This window comes from Bubalus kerabau, chromosome 1 (assembly GCF_029407905.1).
Source record: "Bubalus kerabau isolate K-KA32 ecotype Philippines breed swamp buffalo chromosome 1, PCC_UOA_SB_1v2, whole genome shotgun sequence".
Lineage (NCBI taxonomy): Eukaryota > Metazoa > Chordata > Mammalia > Artiodactyla > Bovidae > Bubalus > Bubalus kerabau.
Window position 1 is genome coordinate 166,355,586 of NC_073624.1, and position 18,073 is coordinate 166,373,658.

At 43.6% G+C, this 18,073-nt stretch overlaps 2 protein-coding genes across 2 annotated transcripts in view; one reads left to right on the forward strand and one right to left on the reverse strand.

Annotated features, from left to right (window-relative positions):
- Positions 1-18,073, forward strand: part of WDFY4 (WDFY family member 4) — a 248,721-nt gene that overhangs the window by 191,746 nt on the left and 38,902 nt on the right. The gene's annotated exons all lie outside the window — the stretch shown is intronic.
- Positions 3,897-4,664, reverse strand: LRRC18 (leucine rich repeat containing 18). The gene has a single exon (XM_055538370.1). It carries the CDS (start codon positions 4,662-4,664, stop codon positions 3,897-3,899), a length of 768 nt encoding a protein of 255 aa, XP_055394345.1.

Genomic DNA, 18,073 nt, shown 5'->3' on the forward strand with positions numbered 1-18,073 from the left:
CTATAGTGTTCTTGAGGTTTTTGGTATAAATTCTTTGTACAGATTTTGGTTGCTTGCGGTATTACATCATACATACTTAATTATCAGAGGCAATTGGTGTTGGGATCTTACCAGTTAAAGTGAAGTGTAAAGACCATAAATCTTTTAAGTCTTAAAGTCTTCTTTTAAATCTTTAATTGTATATAATTTATATCTACCATTTTCTCAAATATTTCCTCTATATACATTAAAAAGAAACCACACACCAAGTATTTCCCAAAGTCATTTTCACACACAGGTAATCTAACGCAAGGGAAGCAAAATTAATTTAAAAAACAAGTCAGTGGTTTGGCCAGCACTGGAGAGCCTGGCTTCCGGAATGTTCCCCTTGCCACTCTCTCTCTTCTCCTAACTGAGGGCTTTCTTCTTCAGAGCTGTTTACTCTTGTTAGATGATTAGTCTTCAAGTTTTTGCCATAAGCTACTCTAGGGTGATGTTGAGCGCATCCTGGGGATGAAGACACAAGAGGCCAAAGCAATTACTCCAAACCATGGAGGAAAAACACAGCAAGGCAGAGGTCACACAAGGGTCACCTAGGTCATGCCTGGCTTTCAGAGAGGGTAGCTACTGGGTTAGCGGGAACGAGGGTTTTGTTCTGTCTGAGGAAAGAGAAAGGCTTGTGGTTTTCCTATCGAGTACTTTGGGGCCTAATAGACTCTCTAGGAAGTAGAGGTGACTGGTGTTTTAGGGCACGAGGGAGCATCAGCATCAGACCTTTCCCCGACAGAAAGAGGAGTAAAATGTAGACGCCTCATAACTGAGCTCTGTCTACCAACTTCACTCATCATATTGCCAGGGTTTCCTGCCGAACCGGAGGTCTAAGGTGAGTGCATCCTGGGGCATATCAAAGGCCCGTGCCCATTTATTTCTCAGTCCTGGTGACGTTCAATGCACTTGAAACCCCTTCCTGAGACACGGCTATAAGAACAAAAGTAGCGTAAAGCACCTAGAGACCAAAGATGGAAGAGGTGTCAGCTGGAGGTAAACCCAGGAGAGGTGCTAGAGGGAGATTTTGCAAACCAAGCACAGTGGGGGAAGTTGTTATAACAGAGCAGGAGAAGGGGGAGAGCAGAAATCTGTGTTCCAGACTAAGACCCTTTGTAGGCGGAGCAGGTAGAACTGTCTTCTTAACTCACTAACTCGAAAGAAAAAGTGTCTCAAGTGGGAGGAATGGAAATGGGCAGCATCCGCATAACTAGCCATCACTTCTTGCTTGGATCAAATGCCCTCGCCTGACCTCTGTACCTCTTGGGGCAGAGACGATGTAGCTAAACTAGCAGGATGGCTACTAGGAACGTGTCCAAGGCCTGACATTCTCGTGGGGTCTCCTGGGCCTGAGCCGTGACATCTCATCATTCACTTCACAGTCATGCGTCCTCTGCTCACGAATAGAAGGGATTCTCAGAAAGCGTTTTGGACTTTAAATGAAGAAGAAGATATAAAGGATGGCATTCAGGACTCACAAGGACGCAATGAAATGAGTCTCTGATATATCACTGGCAGGCCGATAAATGGGCGCAAACATTCTCTAAGCAACTAACATATATCAAAAATTGTTTTAAAAACATACTCTTGAGTACAATATTTGCAATAATGAAGATATATCAAGGAAATAATGCAAAATATTTTAAAGATTTTAATCATACAGGCTTTATCACAAAACGATTTGGGAAATGACCTAAGTGTCCAACAAGAACTTAGTTATGTATATCTATGTTTGACTATCTTGCAGATGTTTTAAATTAGGGTTATTGAGACCATGCAGCCACATGCGTTTCAAAGAAGGATAAAAATGATGTGAATGTTGTTATTTTAACTATGCATAAAAATATGCCCAGAAAAATAACTAGTAAGGAAATCTGTCAATATTATAGCTAACTTACACTGTAGAGCTGTGGATACTTTAAGCTGCTCTATTTAAACCTATGCTGTGGTATTGTTACTTTTATAATAGACAACATTTAATAAACAAGAAAAACTAGAAAGGGAATTTTGAATCTGTATCTTCAGAGATTTTATAAGTATAATAGTCTAGTCAAGCATTTCTAAGGAAAATAAGCAGTGAGGAGTGAAGAAATGAAATATGCTGTCTGCTATGGTATATATAACATGAAAAAGAAATACATTAGTCATAACAAACTAATTGATATCTATTAATATCTTAGTGCTTTTCCGCTGACCACTGCAAAACTTGCTGCCAGCACAGGAAAGCCTTGATTTAAAACAGCAAACAACAACAACAAACTTTTCTAAAGTTATCTTCCTTGATCCCTTTCTTTTAGGCAGCGTGAAAGTGTGAGTGAGTGGTACAGGGAAAGTCCTTAGCTGTTGAGAGTTCTGCGAGCAGATCTAGAGTGACTCAAGGCACTATCCAAAGTGGGATCTCAGCTGTGAGGTGCGCTGTGCTCTAGGTGGGATCTCAGCTGTGAGATGCGCTGAGCTCCAGTTCTTAGAGAGAACTGACTTGTACTGAGTGCTCACTCTTGTGAGCTATCTGCTTGAGACGCACGACAACCCTTGGAGTCGGGCTGGTGTTATTTCCACTTTACAGATGAAGGAACCAAAGCTAAGTAAAATGCCCAGGGAGGTAGCAAGTAAAAAGCAAAGCTTCCCTGGGCCCAGATCTGTCCAACGGCAGAAACTTCGTCTTTTCTCTGTGCCAGGTTAGCCCTGCATACCACTAGGCTCTGATCTCTTAACTTCCTCAAACAATGACATTATGCCCTGTCTTCTTTCTACCTGCCTTTTCTACAGGTTGCAAAGGGCAGGACAAGCTTTCCCCCACAGCACAGTCCCTGCACTTACTAGCACAGTGCCTAGTAAGGTATTTATCTATTGACTGCAGCAACCCCTATCTGCACCCATCCTTTCCTTATTCCACGAAGGTATGGAAAAGCATTGCACATAATTAGATGGGAGTGAACCTCATTCATTCACAGACAGTCAAGGGCTTGCTGGTTTAGTCTAAAAGCTGCTGCTGCTGCTGCTAAGTCACTTCAGTCGTGTCCGACTCTGTGCGACCCCATAGACGGCAGCCCACCAGGCTTCCCCATCCCTGGGATTCTCCAGGCAAGAACACTGGAGTGGGTTGCCATTTCCTTCTCCAATGCATGAAAGTAAAAAGTGAAAGTGAAGTCGCTCAGTCGTGTCCGACTCTTAGCGACCCGATGGACTACAGCCTACCAGGCTCCTCCATCCATGGATTTCCAGGCAAGAGTACTGGAGTGGGGTGCCATTGCCTTCTCCAAGTCTAAAGGCTACTAGAGCAAATTATGCAAATGAAGAAAAGAGAAAAGAATAGGACTGCTTTGAGGGCAAAATGTTAATGCAAATACTTAATGATAATATCTGCCCAACTCTGTGGCCCAGTTTTGTCCCTTCCCCAAGACTAAACGTCCATCTGTCCTGCTACCAACCAACGCTTAGAGATGCCTGACTTTTGAGGCCCTGGCCCAAAGCATCCCAGTAGAAAAAACTCCGCACTGGGGAACTGGTAGTTGATCCTGAAACCTGTGATAATGAGACAAGATTGTGTCAGCTGCCCAGGCCACAGGCTGTAGGCAAGAGAGGTCTGGGGCAAAAATGAGATGCATGGCCCTTTCCAGATTAATTATGCCTGTATGTGTGGGTGGATGTGTGCAGGGAGAGAAGACAGAAGTGTATGAAATGGCAAAGAACTAAAAGCCCTCTGATCAACAAAATCACAAGCCAAGGAGGTAGGGAAAGGTATTTTATGGGCTTGACTGGAGAAGCTATTGCAGTAATGGCAGAATCCCTCAGTTTTCTGAGGATGCAGCCCATTGTCACCTTCCCTCCACCTCCGTTTTCCCTTACTGCCTTAGGGTCAGGGTCCCAGGTCACCTCCAATCTTCCTGGGATTCCTTGGCCATGGAGTTGGGTGAGACCAAAGTGGAAAAGATGGCCTTTCTTGGTGTCGCCGTGGCCATGCTCTTGATTTTGTTCAGCTTGTCCCGGGCCTGTTGGCATTTTTTCAGACAAGTCCCACACAGATCCTTCTCTTCCACCAGATGTAGGTTGTCCAGCCTTCTGATGGAATCCATGAACATATCCGATGCCTCTGCCTTGGGAAAGGGATTTCGCTTTGTGTTGAGCTTTTTCAGCTTGGGGAGCTTGGAGATGCTGTTGGGAATGTTGCTCAGCAGGTTGTCATGGAGCCCCACCTCATGGAGCTCCTTCAGAGCACCCAGTGTGGTGGGCACGCTGTCCAGATGGTTCAGGCCTAAATTCACGGTGCGGATATTCTTGAGTTGATTGAGCTCTACGGGCAGCCCGTTGGTGGTCAGCCTGTTGTTGCTGACATTGAGGAAGAGCAGAGAAGTCATCTGGCCAATGGTCTCGGGGAGCTTGTCAATGTAGTTGCTGTGCAAGTCCAGCCACCGCAGGTTCTGGAACTTGGAGATGGCATCGGGAATCTTCTTGATCAAATTCCGGCTAAGGTCGAGCTCATCCACATCAGTGAGTCGCAAAATACACTTGGGAAAGGTGGTAATTCCCATCTTGCTCAAGTCAAGGCGTTTCTTTCCATCAAATGTGATCTTGATGCAATTCTTGGCCACAGCGAGGGTGATCTTCTTGCCCTTGGGGCCTTTCACGCCCTTGGCCATGTTCTTTTAGTAGAGGAGCGTGTTTGAAGTATGTTGTTCTGGTTGACTGGTGTTCAGTTAGAGGAAATATCACACGAAACTGCCAGAAGATAGATTCTGGTAAAAAGAGAAACAGTGTCCAGTCAGATGATGTGAGGGTGCTGGACTGCCCCCAAATCATAGTGCTTTACTTCTAATGGTTAAAAGGAGGGAAAGAGGAGAGTGGAGAGAAGGTAGGCCATTAGCAGAAGGAGCCTAGCCGAAGACCTTCAGCAAATTGAATGCCCTCCTCACACCTCATGCTCCCAGATGTAAAATGGGAGGTTCAGGGTTGGCTTGAAGGATGTTCAGTGCCCCTCTGGCTATGCCATTCCCTGACTTAGGTCCTGTATTATTACATACACCGCCTTCTGGGTGTGTGTTGGGGGCAGAGTAATGTCTTGGATGTGTGCCTTTTCCCCAATCCTCCTATAAATCTAGTCTTTTCTTAGAGTTATCCTATGAATCCCTAGGGTGGGACTGCTGAATTCTCAGGAGCAATATAGCCTTGATATAAGGGGATAAGGTGGGAGGAGTTAATAATGACTTACATATTACACCTCTCTTCACCTTTTGGGCCCAGAGGAGCTCACTGCTGCCATAATTGCGGTGTAATAAAGGTGGCACAGAAAAGCCCCCAAGTAGGAGAATGTGTGCACCATGCCCATGAGCACAGAGGAGAGGGGCAGGGTAGAGCCTGGAAGAACAGAGGCAATGCTGCCTTTTTCCACCTCCACCCGCCTTGTCTTCTGCCCCTCACGTCCTTCACACTGTAGTTCAACTGTGGACACCTCTGCACCAATAGATGGCATAGGACTGTCACATCTAGGGCCACTACGGCAGTTAGGACTGCCACACAGTTAGGACTTCCATCAGAAAAGTAGCACATACAGAGTGATTCTAGCCTCAGAAGACTTGCTTAGAAGGCCAGTCTACCACAAATAATTTTCTTAAATTTTCAGTGCCTCAATTTCCTCATTTGTGAAGACAGCCCTGTTTAAGAACTCTTGAAAGTGAAAGTGAAGTCGTGTCCGACTCTTTGTGACCCATGGACTATAGCCTACCAGGCTCCTCTGTCCATGGGATTTTCCAGGCAATAGTACTGGAGTGGATTGCCATTTCCTTCTCCAGGGGATCTTCCCAACCCAGGGATTGAACCCAGGTCTCCCACATTGTAGACAGACGCTTTACCTTCTGAGCCACCAGGGAAGTATGGAGTACAAATTAAACTATAAAGTGCTACAACAGTGCCTGGTACATAGGAAAAGCCTGATTTATGTTAACTATTAAATATTATTGTCAGGACCTTTGCACATACTGATTTTAATTCTCAACAATCAAGTAAGATCCATAGGCTTATCCCCATTATAAAGAGAAGAAGACTGAGGCTCAGAAGTGAGGAAGGTCTACAGTTAGGAAGAGGATGCAACTGGCCTGCCTATTGTAGAAGCTCTTTTCTTTTCTACAACTTGGTGTCTCTTGCTTGCTGATTTTCTATTTTGGCTCAAGTTCCCCCTGCCCAGAGGAAGCAAGCTGTCAGGAGACAAAGGCACTGCCTCCAGTTCCCTGCAGGGGTGGCTGGGGAGTGTCTGCACTTTCTCTGCTTCATCATCCAGGCCCTTTACCAGGAGCTATGTTTGTGTAACACATGTCGTGCACGCATGCTCAGTTGCTCAGTCGTGACTGACTCTTTGTGACCCCATGAACTGTAGCCCACCAGGCTCCACTGTCCATGTGATTTCCCAGGCAAGAATATTGCAGTGGGTTGCCATTTCCTCTTCCCGGGAGGAAATCCACATTCAGACAGAACCAAACTACTCAACATTAAAGACAAAAACAACATCTTGCCTACTGGGAAACAGCAATATGAATTATTACAGGTTTCTCACTAGAAACTGTGGAGGCCAGAGGTAACTGGAAAAAATATTTTCTAAATAATGCTGAGAAAAAGAGCTGCCAACCAGACCATGAATGAAGACATCCTTTATGAATGAAGGCAAAATAGATAATCTCAGATGAATGAAAAATAAAGGAATCTTTAGATGAAAGAGAAACTAGAGAGAAGCTTGAACTTTGAGAATAAGGGAAGAGCAATGGAAAGGATAAATATCTGATAAATATAATAGGCTGTGTTTTTTCTCCTTTTACAATTTTTAAAATACAAGTGATGGCTGAAAGCAAAAATTTTAACTGTCACTGTATGTAGATGGAATACATATGACGACTACAACATGGGAGAAGTTAATGAGACCTAGATGGTAGGTAAGATTTTTAAGTTGTTTTGGAAATAGTAAAATTTAATTCTCAGTAAGCTATAGAAAGATAAGTATGTATATTTTAATCTCCAGAGCAATCAGGTGGATTATAAAATAAAAGATTCAATTATATGCCATCTCAATTTAAATAAATAAACTAAAAGAATGGGGAAATAAACTTACTATGCAAAGACTAAAGGAAAAGTGGAGTGAAACTTTTCATGACTTTGAATCTGGCAAAAGTATAATAATCCATAAAAGGAAATATTGACAATTTGGACTTCAACAAAATTTGAAATCCTTGCTCTGAAAGACAAACAAAATCCCATGTCCATCAGAGAACTAGTATCCAGAATTTATAAAGAACTCAAGGTCAACAATAAGAAAATAACAATACAATTTTTTTAAATAATGAAACATTTCCCCATAGAAGTTGTATGGATGGTTAATAAGCTGCAAAACCGCAAAGCATTGCTCAGCATCATTAGTCACTAGGGAAATGTAGATGAAAATCACGGTCAGACACCACTGCATAGTTACTAAAATGCCAACAGAAAACAAACAAACAAACATAAAAACCAATAATACAAAGATTTGGTGAGGGTGTGGAGCAACTAGAATGCTTACATATTGCTGATGGGGATTCAAAATGGTAATATCACCATGAAAAACACAGTTTGACAACTTCTGATAATTTTAACCATACACTTATTATATGACCCAGCATTTCCCCAGCTAAATATTTAACCCCTACCCACCAAAGCCAAAAACTCAGGTTCCCATGACAACTTGGGTTTATAATTGCTCTATTCACATTTGTCACAAAGGGAAACAAAAAATCTGAAGGTCTTTCAGTGCCTGGATGGATAAGAAATTGAGGCTTATCCTTATAATCGGTACTATTAAGCATAAAGAGAACAAGTCTATTGATACATGCAACAACTTGGATGACTCTCAAAATCATCCTGCTAAGTAATGAAGACAGTCTTAAACGTCTACATAATGATGCTAGGAAAGATTGAAGGTGGGAGGAGAAGGAGATAACAGAGGATGAGATGGTTGGATGGCATCACTGACTCAATGGACGTGAGTTTGAGTAATCTCCGGGAGTTGGTGATGGACAGGGAAGCCTGGCATACTGCAGTCCATGGGATCACAAACAGCTGGACATGACTGAGCAACTGAACTGAACTGAGTGTTTTGCCATGTACAGGGCATCCACATGTGCATCGTGTGGGCACTGCTGGGGTATGCATGCATGCAACCATGTGTATGGACACGCACACAGTGGGGACAGCTCTGTGCAGGGTGGCGTATCAGAAAAGCTGTCCTACTGCCCTTGAGTTAAAATCATAATTAAAACAAACATGGACTGAGATGGGGGAGCCTGTGTTCTAGTCATGTTTATCAATGACTTCTCATGGTAAGTTTGCCAGATTTAGCAAATAAAATTGCAAGATACCCCATCAAATCTGAGCTTCAGATAAAGAGTGGACAGTTTTGAGTATACATATGTCCCAAACACTGCATAGTTCTGTATTTTATTTGGGAACTCTGAAAGTATAGTGGGGTCTGAAAGCATAGCAAAGTTTCCTTTGTCCATGATTCTTGTTACTTCTTTGGGGCTAATTTGAGCCAAGTCCATGTGCTTATCCCTACGTTCATTCATCCATTTATACCCTCATTCAGTGAGTTTATCGAGAGCCTACTAGGTACCAAGTCTCTGTGTTATTTATACAGGTAAGCAATACACAGGGCCAGTTTCTAAACTCAAAAAGTTAAAATCTAGATTGTTACTGATTCTGGCCACCGGATTCTCCTGAGCCCCAAAAAGCCCAGGCTGTCTTTTGTATTTCTTACATTTAATTAAGACAAAATTCAGCTCAGGGCGGACAAGCACAGCAAGTAAGGGCAGAAGGCCCTAGTTGGGAAGAATGCTTCCCATTGACTGGAGATCCAACCAGTTAAGCCCAGCTGTGCCTACTCCCCAACGCCCGCCTGCACCATGGTGAGAAGCCTCTCAGCTCTGACGACTGATGGGGAGGAAGCAGCATGGGGCTGTCCACAAGGACTTCTCCAAACGGGCCTTGGCTCAGAGCGGGCTCAGTCATCATCACCCGCAGGCAAGGGAGGGGCTAGCTGGGACGACGCATTCTCCTCTTTCTCAGCGCGCATGGACGCATTCTCCTCTTTCTCAGCTCGTATGGACGCATTCTCTTTCTCAGCACGTATGGACGCATTCTCCTTTTTCTCAGCACGTATGGACGCATTCTCCTCTTTCTCAGCGCGCATGGACGCATTCTCCTCTTTCTCAGCGCGTGTGGACGCATTCTCCTCTTTCTCAGCACGCGCGGGCCCCCAGACAGCCCAGGCCAGAAGAAGCCTGCTCAGTCCCCACTCGCTCCATGCTTCTCCCACTGTATCTGTCTGGGACACTTGCCCTTGGCTAGGGAAGGCAGGGTGTATTGCTCAGGGTCCATTCTAACCCCTCTAAGCTGTGAGAGCTGCTAGAAGCACACCAGTGCCAGGAACCCCCAGAGCCCAGGGACATCCATCCCTTTTTTTATTCAACTCTGAATGGTCAGCATCCTGCCCAGGTCTGCCCACTGGGCAAGAGAATACGTATCGGCAAAAGAAGTGTGGAATAGATGGTCTCTCAGTACAGCTAAGTCTCACCGATGACCTGTGGTTATCAATTCATAGAATCTTCAAATATCAGTGTAGGGTCAGTCCACACAAGGGCAATTATAGGGAGAAAGAAATGTAAATAGATAATCAGATAGATGGGTAGGTAGATAGATAGACAGATGGATGAACAGACAGAATGATGGTCAGATAGAGGGTAGTCAAATAATAGATTTCATTTCACATGAACAGCTTAGAAACATAAATAGAAGTTTCTAAATGTACTGTCTTTTTGTTTTATACAATTGGTTTTTATACTTTATTAAAACTGGTCCAGTTGGTTTGACTTTAATTTCTAATTAATTTTTCTATCTAGTCATTGTGAATCAACCAGCATGGTGGGACACCCCATGGATATCTAAATTAAAAATGTAATGGCAACTTATATTTTAAAACCATCAGAATATCTGCAAGCATTTTCAGTTGTAAGATCATTATCTTTCACTAGAATACTAGAATTTATCTGATACTTCACAGTCACGTATCTTTATATTTTTAAGAACAATTTTATATATATATATATATATATATATGTATCGGAGAAGGCAATGGCAACCCACTCCAGTCCATATATATATATATATATATATATGATAGCTTTAAACCTTTTGCTAACACGATCTCATAATTATTTTACCCTTTTCACTGATGCACTGAGACCAGGACAGACATCTTGTGGAACTGGAACCCCCAAAGTCATCATTGTTTCACAGCCCATGTTTGGGACTAACTTAGGAAGCTTTGTGTCGTGTAGGGGAGAAATCTCTTTTGCTTGTGGGACATCTCTTAAGAGGAAGTAATGCAAATTTCCCTCAGTGAAGTCAGTCGTTCAAAAGTCATTCATTATTCTCTTTCCTGACCAATAAGACACATTCATAGATATGTAAGAGGAGAGCCTCGCCTCTGCTGTGACGTCCCATGAGCCTTCAGATCGCTCCCCATGTCCCCGACCCCTTCCCAGACTGAGCTGTTCCTTCACATGAGAAGCCCTGTGGCAGGTGGAGATGTGGGTAGTCACCTTGGTGCTGTCTGTCAATGGGATGTCTAGAACCTTGGCCAGACCTCTAAAACAGGCACGGATGTTTGACTCAAGAGTCATTTAAGCTGGGGGAAAGAATTAGTCTTTGTCCAGAACCCACTCTGGGCCAAGAGCTGTGTTTTCTACAACTAGATCTGCCTTTTGGAGCATAGACTCACTGGAGGTATAGACATGAAGTGCTTTTATTTTTTTCACTTCTGCCCCCAGCTAGATTGAGCTCTGCTTTCCTGTGGGCAGAAGGACAGATTGCTAGGAAACGGACAGACTAGAGGGAAAGATTTCCGTGCAGTTCCCAGCAGTACCCCCAGCAGACGCTTGGTGGAGTTGATGGAGAGAAAGGAGGGTGAGAGGCAGGAGGGGTGAAATCCCACAGGGACCCCACGCTTGTGAGGGCTTTCTGGAGTCGGTTTTGGAAATGCTTCGCGATGTCAAGAGCCACTCACTGCTCTTCATTCAGGTGGTATGTTCCAAAGTAACCATTGCCAGCATGCTCCTGGGCCCTTTCCGTATCTCTAATCTCCATAGCAATCATGCAAGTGTCCATCCTGTTTTTAATATAAGAGAATTAAGGCTCAGGGAAGTGAAGTGACTTCCCCAAGTTCACGAGACAACACAGCTCAGCTAAGCCTAGGTTCCCCAGGTGTTACACGCCCACAAGCCTGGGTGTGCAATGCCAAAGTGTATGGTCTTCCCCCTGTAGTGTCCTGCCTCTCTTTCCCCCGGTTGCCGTTGCTGTGGGCGTGTTGCCTGTCATTCCACTGTCTAGGGGCCAGTGTGTGGGGTTCTTGTCTTCATAGATGCATGTATATGTGTATAGATCTGAATGTAGTTGAATAATATAAATTTCAAGTTATTTTAATAGCATTAGTGGAATCATTTAAATGTAAGAGCTTGAAGATCAACAATGGGAGGGGGCGGGGAAACAGTTTAAAGGGTACATGTAATTCTACCAGCCAGTTCATTTATAGGTGTGTGCCCCCTCTGTCCATGGGATTCTCCAGGCAAGAATACTGGAGTGGGTTGCCATTTCCTTCTCCAGGAGATCTTCCCAACCCAGGGATTGAACCCGGGTCTCCCACATTGTGGGCAGACGCTTTACCATCTAAGCCACCAGGGAAGTCGAAATAAATTTTATACGTATCCTTTTTAAAAAAAAAAAAAAAAAAAGAGGAAAACATGCATTAGAAATTTTAAAAATGATTGTATGTTACTGTTCTACTTGTGTATCTTCTTAGAATTTTACCAACATACCCATAACATGTTGTATAAAAATAAACTGAAATAATTTGACCTCTTAAAAAAAAATAAGGACAAGAGAGTGATGATGGAAACAGAAATCTATTGTTCCTGAGTTCCTCTTGTACCCCTGGGCTCCCGTGATGTGGGTGGGCCTCCTTAAAGGTTCCGTTTTTCATCCAGCATGGGCTCAGAACACTAACCCACTGCATTCCCACATGCCCACCAGAGAAGCTGGCCCTCTGCTGCCCTGGGCAGGGGTGGAAGGGTGTCTGCCTGCTGTGCAGGGCTCTGAGACACTGTGTGCGGTCGCCAGAAGTGCATTTCATGGCGTGGCCTCACCTGAAAAGCAAACACTTGGAAGGTGCACTTCCGCGAGTCCCAAACTGCAGTCTTTGTCGGGCCCACGATGCTGTCCGCCCCTCCACGGCCCCCAGCACACACACCCTCCCACGCACACCCAGCCTTTAGAGGCCCTTCACACCACGAAGCAAGTGCCCTCCGATTTGCCATTTCTTTAGCCCTCATGACTTTCTGAGGTAGGAATATTCCTGCTACCCAAAGATAAAGGACCTGGGGGTGAGGTGGGCGTAGAGCAGTTTATCCAAGCTCACACCACTCAACTTAATCCAGGGCTTCTGGGCGGGATGTTCCTCCTATGACATCAGAGCTGCAGCAGACAGAGTGTCTGTATGGAAGGTTCACTTCATTTGGTGATTATCTGGTTAATTTGATCAATGCAGTGCTAAGGATTTCATATTACACATCTACATGTTCCTCTGCCTCTAATATTATTTACTTCTTTGTCCTCAGCACCCATGCGGGGCTGCACAAGGGCTGCCTGGGAAGCCATTATCTGTCAAACGGGCCCCTTTCCCCTGGAGGGTAATAAGAATTCAACTTTTATTTGAAGCAAAAGTTCCCAGGGGATCACATGGCCCAATAGCAAAAGATTATGATTTCTTATTGGTTTAATAGCATCTATTTTGTAATTCTGAAAGTGCTTTGTTTTAATTGGATTTGTTAAAGGAACAAAAGGGAATAGGTGCCTTACAATTAAAATAAAATATTAAGATTATTAGTTTAACAGCCTAGAAATGCCTTGTTCATCAACCAACATGTTCAAAGTACACGCAGCAACCTTGACACCCAGAAAGCAAAGAACCAAAGTCAAGTGCTGGTACCTTTAAACCCCAAGAGGTGAGCATTAATTCAGTTTCAATCGACTAATTCAGTTTCAATCAACGTGGTTTAAGCACTGCTATTGCCAGACAGACACAGTTGCATTTTCTCACAGCCAGGCCCTCCCTTGCAGATAAAGAAACTGGGCTCGGAGAAGCAGCTTGGCAGGGAGAAAAGTGCAGGGGCCTTAGATCGACGCGGGTTGCCACCCAGCTCCCCATGTGCCGTCCTGTGACCCTAGACAGTCTGAGGAGCCTCGCTGAGCTTCAGCCTCCACTTCTGTAAATAGAATTATAAAAGTGGCTGCTTCTGAAGGGCGAGATGAGGGTGAGTGTTGGGACTGTGGGGGACGGGGTGCAGAGAGGAGCCACGGCTGAACAAGACCAGACTACTGATGTCAGTGGAGCCAGGACACCAGGATTCCAGCTGGGCAGAAACCTGATTCAGACCCCGCAGCTCAGCATCCTTCCTTGCGGGGGCATCCCTGCCTCCCAGGGGCAGACTTTGGGTTACTCTATCAGAAAGACAGACAGCTCCTCTGAGGCACAGCCCAACCAAGATCCCAGAGTGGGGGGGCAGTTCTCAAGTGTCCAATGATACCTGCATTTTTTCTGCACCAAGCCCCATTTGGCCCCAGTGAGAACTTGCTGAGGGGTGGTATACCCCAGCAGTGTGCATGGGCAGGCACCCCCGTGTGGCACCCCCATCTGCTGCAGGACAATCCCCAGCATTGAGAAAGTCTTTGCTATAAACCTGCCTACCTGTGAAGCTGTGAGATACCTTGAAGGGGAATGTGGAAGCTTGGGGGCCAGTAGAACTGGGCTCCGTCCCTACCCTCACTGACAATCTGATTTTAATCGTGAGCTCAGTTTACTAATCTGCAAAATGGGTTGGAAAATCTCAGGTTTTGGTGAAAATTGGGGTGATGAGTATGCTAAGTGATTGTATGTTAAACGGTGCTCAGTGAGTGGTAACGTGGTTTCCTAGCACCTTTATGGTGGCAAACAATGCTGATAAATTCACCCAACAGCATCATATTGACCGCCTCCTTCAAATTACTCCACACAGGCCAGGCATTTTACAGACACTATAACTAATTCTTACACCTGCCTGATGTATGTATTGATTTTGATCTCCACTGGACAGATATGGCACCTGAGGCTCAGAGAGGCTAAGTGGCTCATCCAAACTCCCGGAGAGTCGAAGTAGCAGCACCTACCTTTGCCTGTGGTAGAAATAGGGACGTGAAGAGTGTAGTCTAGTGTGTTCTATGCTGAGTATACCTCCTTGCACGGCCCACCCCAGCCTGAGACTCAACTAGGTGTTTGTGGGTTCCGGGGTCCAGGATCACTCAAAGAAAGGGTTTGCCTCTAGACTTCTCAAAAGACAGACTGTGCTCTAAACCCCAGCACAGTCAGCAGTCATCAGCGTCCCTTCGCAGGCTCCAGCCTCCAGACTGAGCGGGTTTCCTTAGAGGGGTGATTGGCCGGGTGAGGACTGGTACACACACTCGTCTCCACCTGCTTGTGGAGCAGGAAACAACGCTCAAGGGGACTCAGACTCTGAAAGCTCGTCAAGGTGACCCCAAAGGCCCACGGGTCCCCACACTAACCTCCCAAGCTTGTCCATGGCCCAGGTGCCTAAGACGCCAGCAAGGTGCCCTCCTGCCTGGGGCTCAGGGCCGGCTTCCTCCCCTGCTATGTAATGCATCAGCTGGCATCTGAGGTTTGTAAATAAAGCACACCAGGGAAGCCTACATTCCAAAGTCGCTTGCTTAGAGGAGGAGAGAAAAAGAGTTTAAAGAGGTGTTGTTTGGCAGAATTAAAGTAAAAGAAGTGCAACCAGAGGAAAGCTTACCCTGTTGTCCTGGTTCTTCCTCCGCAACTGTGAGACTTTGTCACCAGGCAACAAGAGACCGGCGTTGATTAGCATAATCTTGACGCCAGCCTGCAAGGAAGGCAGGGTTAAAAGGGTCTCCAGGACAGGGTCTGCGGTCCCAGGGGCTTGTAGAGGGCTTCCTCCTGGTTTCCCCCAGCAGTGCCCTGGGGATCACAGTGCAGGACAGCTGCTTTCCGTGGTGACTGCCGAAAGTGCACGTTGCTAACAGAAGGGAAAGAGCCACACTTGCCTCTCTGAAGGGACAGACATCTTACTGTGGCTCGTGAAATATCATTGATTTCCTTGTAATGTGCCTCAGTATTTCTTTCTGCTCTTTTGGTCTTATCTGTTTGTTTATTTATTTGGCAAAAAGGTTAAATGTTAAAATTATTTTGCAAATAATAAAATAACATTATAGGAAAATTAGAAAATGCATATATAGAAAAAAAATATAAAAATACTCTAACTGTATTACCCAGGTTGAATTAAAAAATAAATAAAATAATTTTCAAATAAATCATTTGAAATGCAAAATTAACCCAAGCAATGAAAATTTTGGAAGGTATGAAAAAGGAAAATGAAAAAGTTCAAATTAAAAAATAAAAATATGGTAAGCCATTAAGTTAGAAATATAGTTAACTACAAAACTTCTTAAATATGTGAATACTAATATTAATCCTAATACTAATATAAATACTAATATAATATGAATACTAATATAAAATGAAATTGATCATTTAATTTAGACAATAAATGGATTTAACATAATAAGCAAATGAAGATGACTAGAAAATGAGAAGTTACCCGAGCTTCTAAAACTTAGTGCATTTCTAATTAGAATTTTCTAAAAGCATATAATTTAAATTACAAAATAAGTAATCTGAAAGTTATAAAACATAGATAAACAAAAGTAAAATTAATATTTTAAGGGAGAAAATATATTAAAACAATACATTAATTTTTAACTTTTAAAAATTTTATTGAACTATAGTTGATTTACAATGTTGTGTTAATTTCTTCCGTACAGAAAAGTGGATCAGTTATGTACACACACACACATACATATACATATGCACATGCATAGGGCTGCCCAGGTGGCTCAGTGGTAGAAGAATCTTCCTGCCAATGCAGGGACACAGGTTTGATCCCTGGGTTGGGAAGATCCCCTGGAGAAGGAAATGGCAACCCACTCCAGTATTCTTGCCTGGGAAATCCTATGGACAGAGGAGCCTGGAGGGCTACAGTCCCTGGGGTCACGAGAGTCGCACTCGACTTAGCGACTAAACAATAACAAATAACACACATATATTGATATATTCTTTTTCACACTCTTGTCCATTATGGTTTGTCATAGAATATTGAATGTAGCTCTCTGAGCTGTACAGTGGAAACTTGCTGCTTATTCATTCCATACATAATAGTTTGCTTCTGCTAACTCCAAACCCCCTTCCTCCCTCCCTACCAGCTCCCACCACCCCTACCTTGGCAGCCAAACTCTGCTTTCCATATTGTCTGTTTCTGTTTTGTAGATATGCTGATTTGGATCATATTTTAGCTTCCATATGTGAGTGATATTATGGTGTTTGTCTTTCCCTTTCTGACATTTCACTTAGTACGATAATCTCTAGGTCCATCCATGTTGCTGCAAATGGCATTATTACATTCTTTTTGTGGCTAAGTACGATTCCATTGTGTAGATATAAAATATATACTACATCCTTATTCATTCATCTATCATAGACATTTAGATTGTTTCCTTGTCTTGGCTATTGCAGATAGTGCTGCTTGTGAACATAGGGGTCCATCTGTCTTTTCGAATTACAGCTTTGTCTGGGTATATGCCCAAGAATAGAATTGCTGGATCATATGGACACTTATTTTTAGTTTTTTGAGGAACCTTACTGTTTTCCATGGTGGCTGTACCAATTTACATTCCCACCAACAGTGTAAGAGGGTTCCCTTTTCTTCACACCCTTTCCAGCATTTGTTATTTGTAGACTTCTAATGATGGCCACTCTGACTGCTGTGATGTATCTCACTGTAGTTTTGATTTTCACTTCTCTAATAATTAGCGATGTTGAGAATCTTTTCATGGCCATCTGTATGTCTCTTTTGGGAAAATGTCTCCTGTCCGTTTTTCAGTTGGGTTGTTTGGGTTTTTTTGTTGCTGTTGCTGTTGAGTTGTATGAGCTGTTTGTATATTTTGTAAATTAAGCCCTTATTGGTTGCACTGTTTGCAAATATTTTTTCCCATTCCTTAGGTTGTCTTTTCATTTTGTTTACGGTTTCCTTTGCTGTGTAAAAGCTTGTACTCTTGACTAGGTACCACTTGTTTAGATAAATACATTTCAAAATGCAGATATGTAAAACTTTGTAAAAATTTGAGCCACTTGGCTTCAGCATCTAGAGGTAATTCGAAGTTATATAAACCTCCAGACTTTTCATGCATCGGCAGCATCAGGCTTACAGCATAGTTGTGCAATAATAATTCAGTAATTTGGCTAATGTTCATTTTTAACTCCAAATATACCCAGGTTGACAATCAGGTAACTGCCCTCTGATCCAGCCAGAACAAAGATTTTTGTTGTCACTTTTGGGGTTTTGTTGTTGTTGTTGGTTTTGCTTTTGTTTTCTTTTCCCCTTCAGAGGAAAGCAGTTGTCTTCAGAGTCAAGGCCTGGAGTCAAGGTGTGGAAAAGGTATGGTCCAATAGGTGCTCTGCAAAGCCTGGTGTGCTGGACACTCATGGGTGCCTGCGCTAGGCTCTAGCAAACCCTAGTGGAATTCCCTAGTCTGCACGTCATCTCTTACCCCATCTCCATTTCCACACCTGAAGATAGAGATCGTGGCTATCTCACTGAGTCCTTGTGAAAATTAGACAACAAACAAAAAGTCTTTACAGTTTCTAATGCATTAGATAAATATTATTATTGTTTAATAATAGATTTATACATGTTAAGACAGGAAGTTACAATAAAAGGGGTCAATATCCTTTAATTCAGGAGGATATCTCTATTTTCCGAGAATGCCTATCTATTACTGAATTTCTATTGACCTACAGGGAAGCACAGTGGTAAAGAATCTGCCTGCCAGTGCAGGAGGTACAAGAGATGCAGGT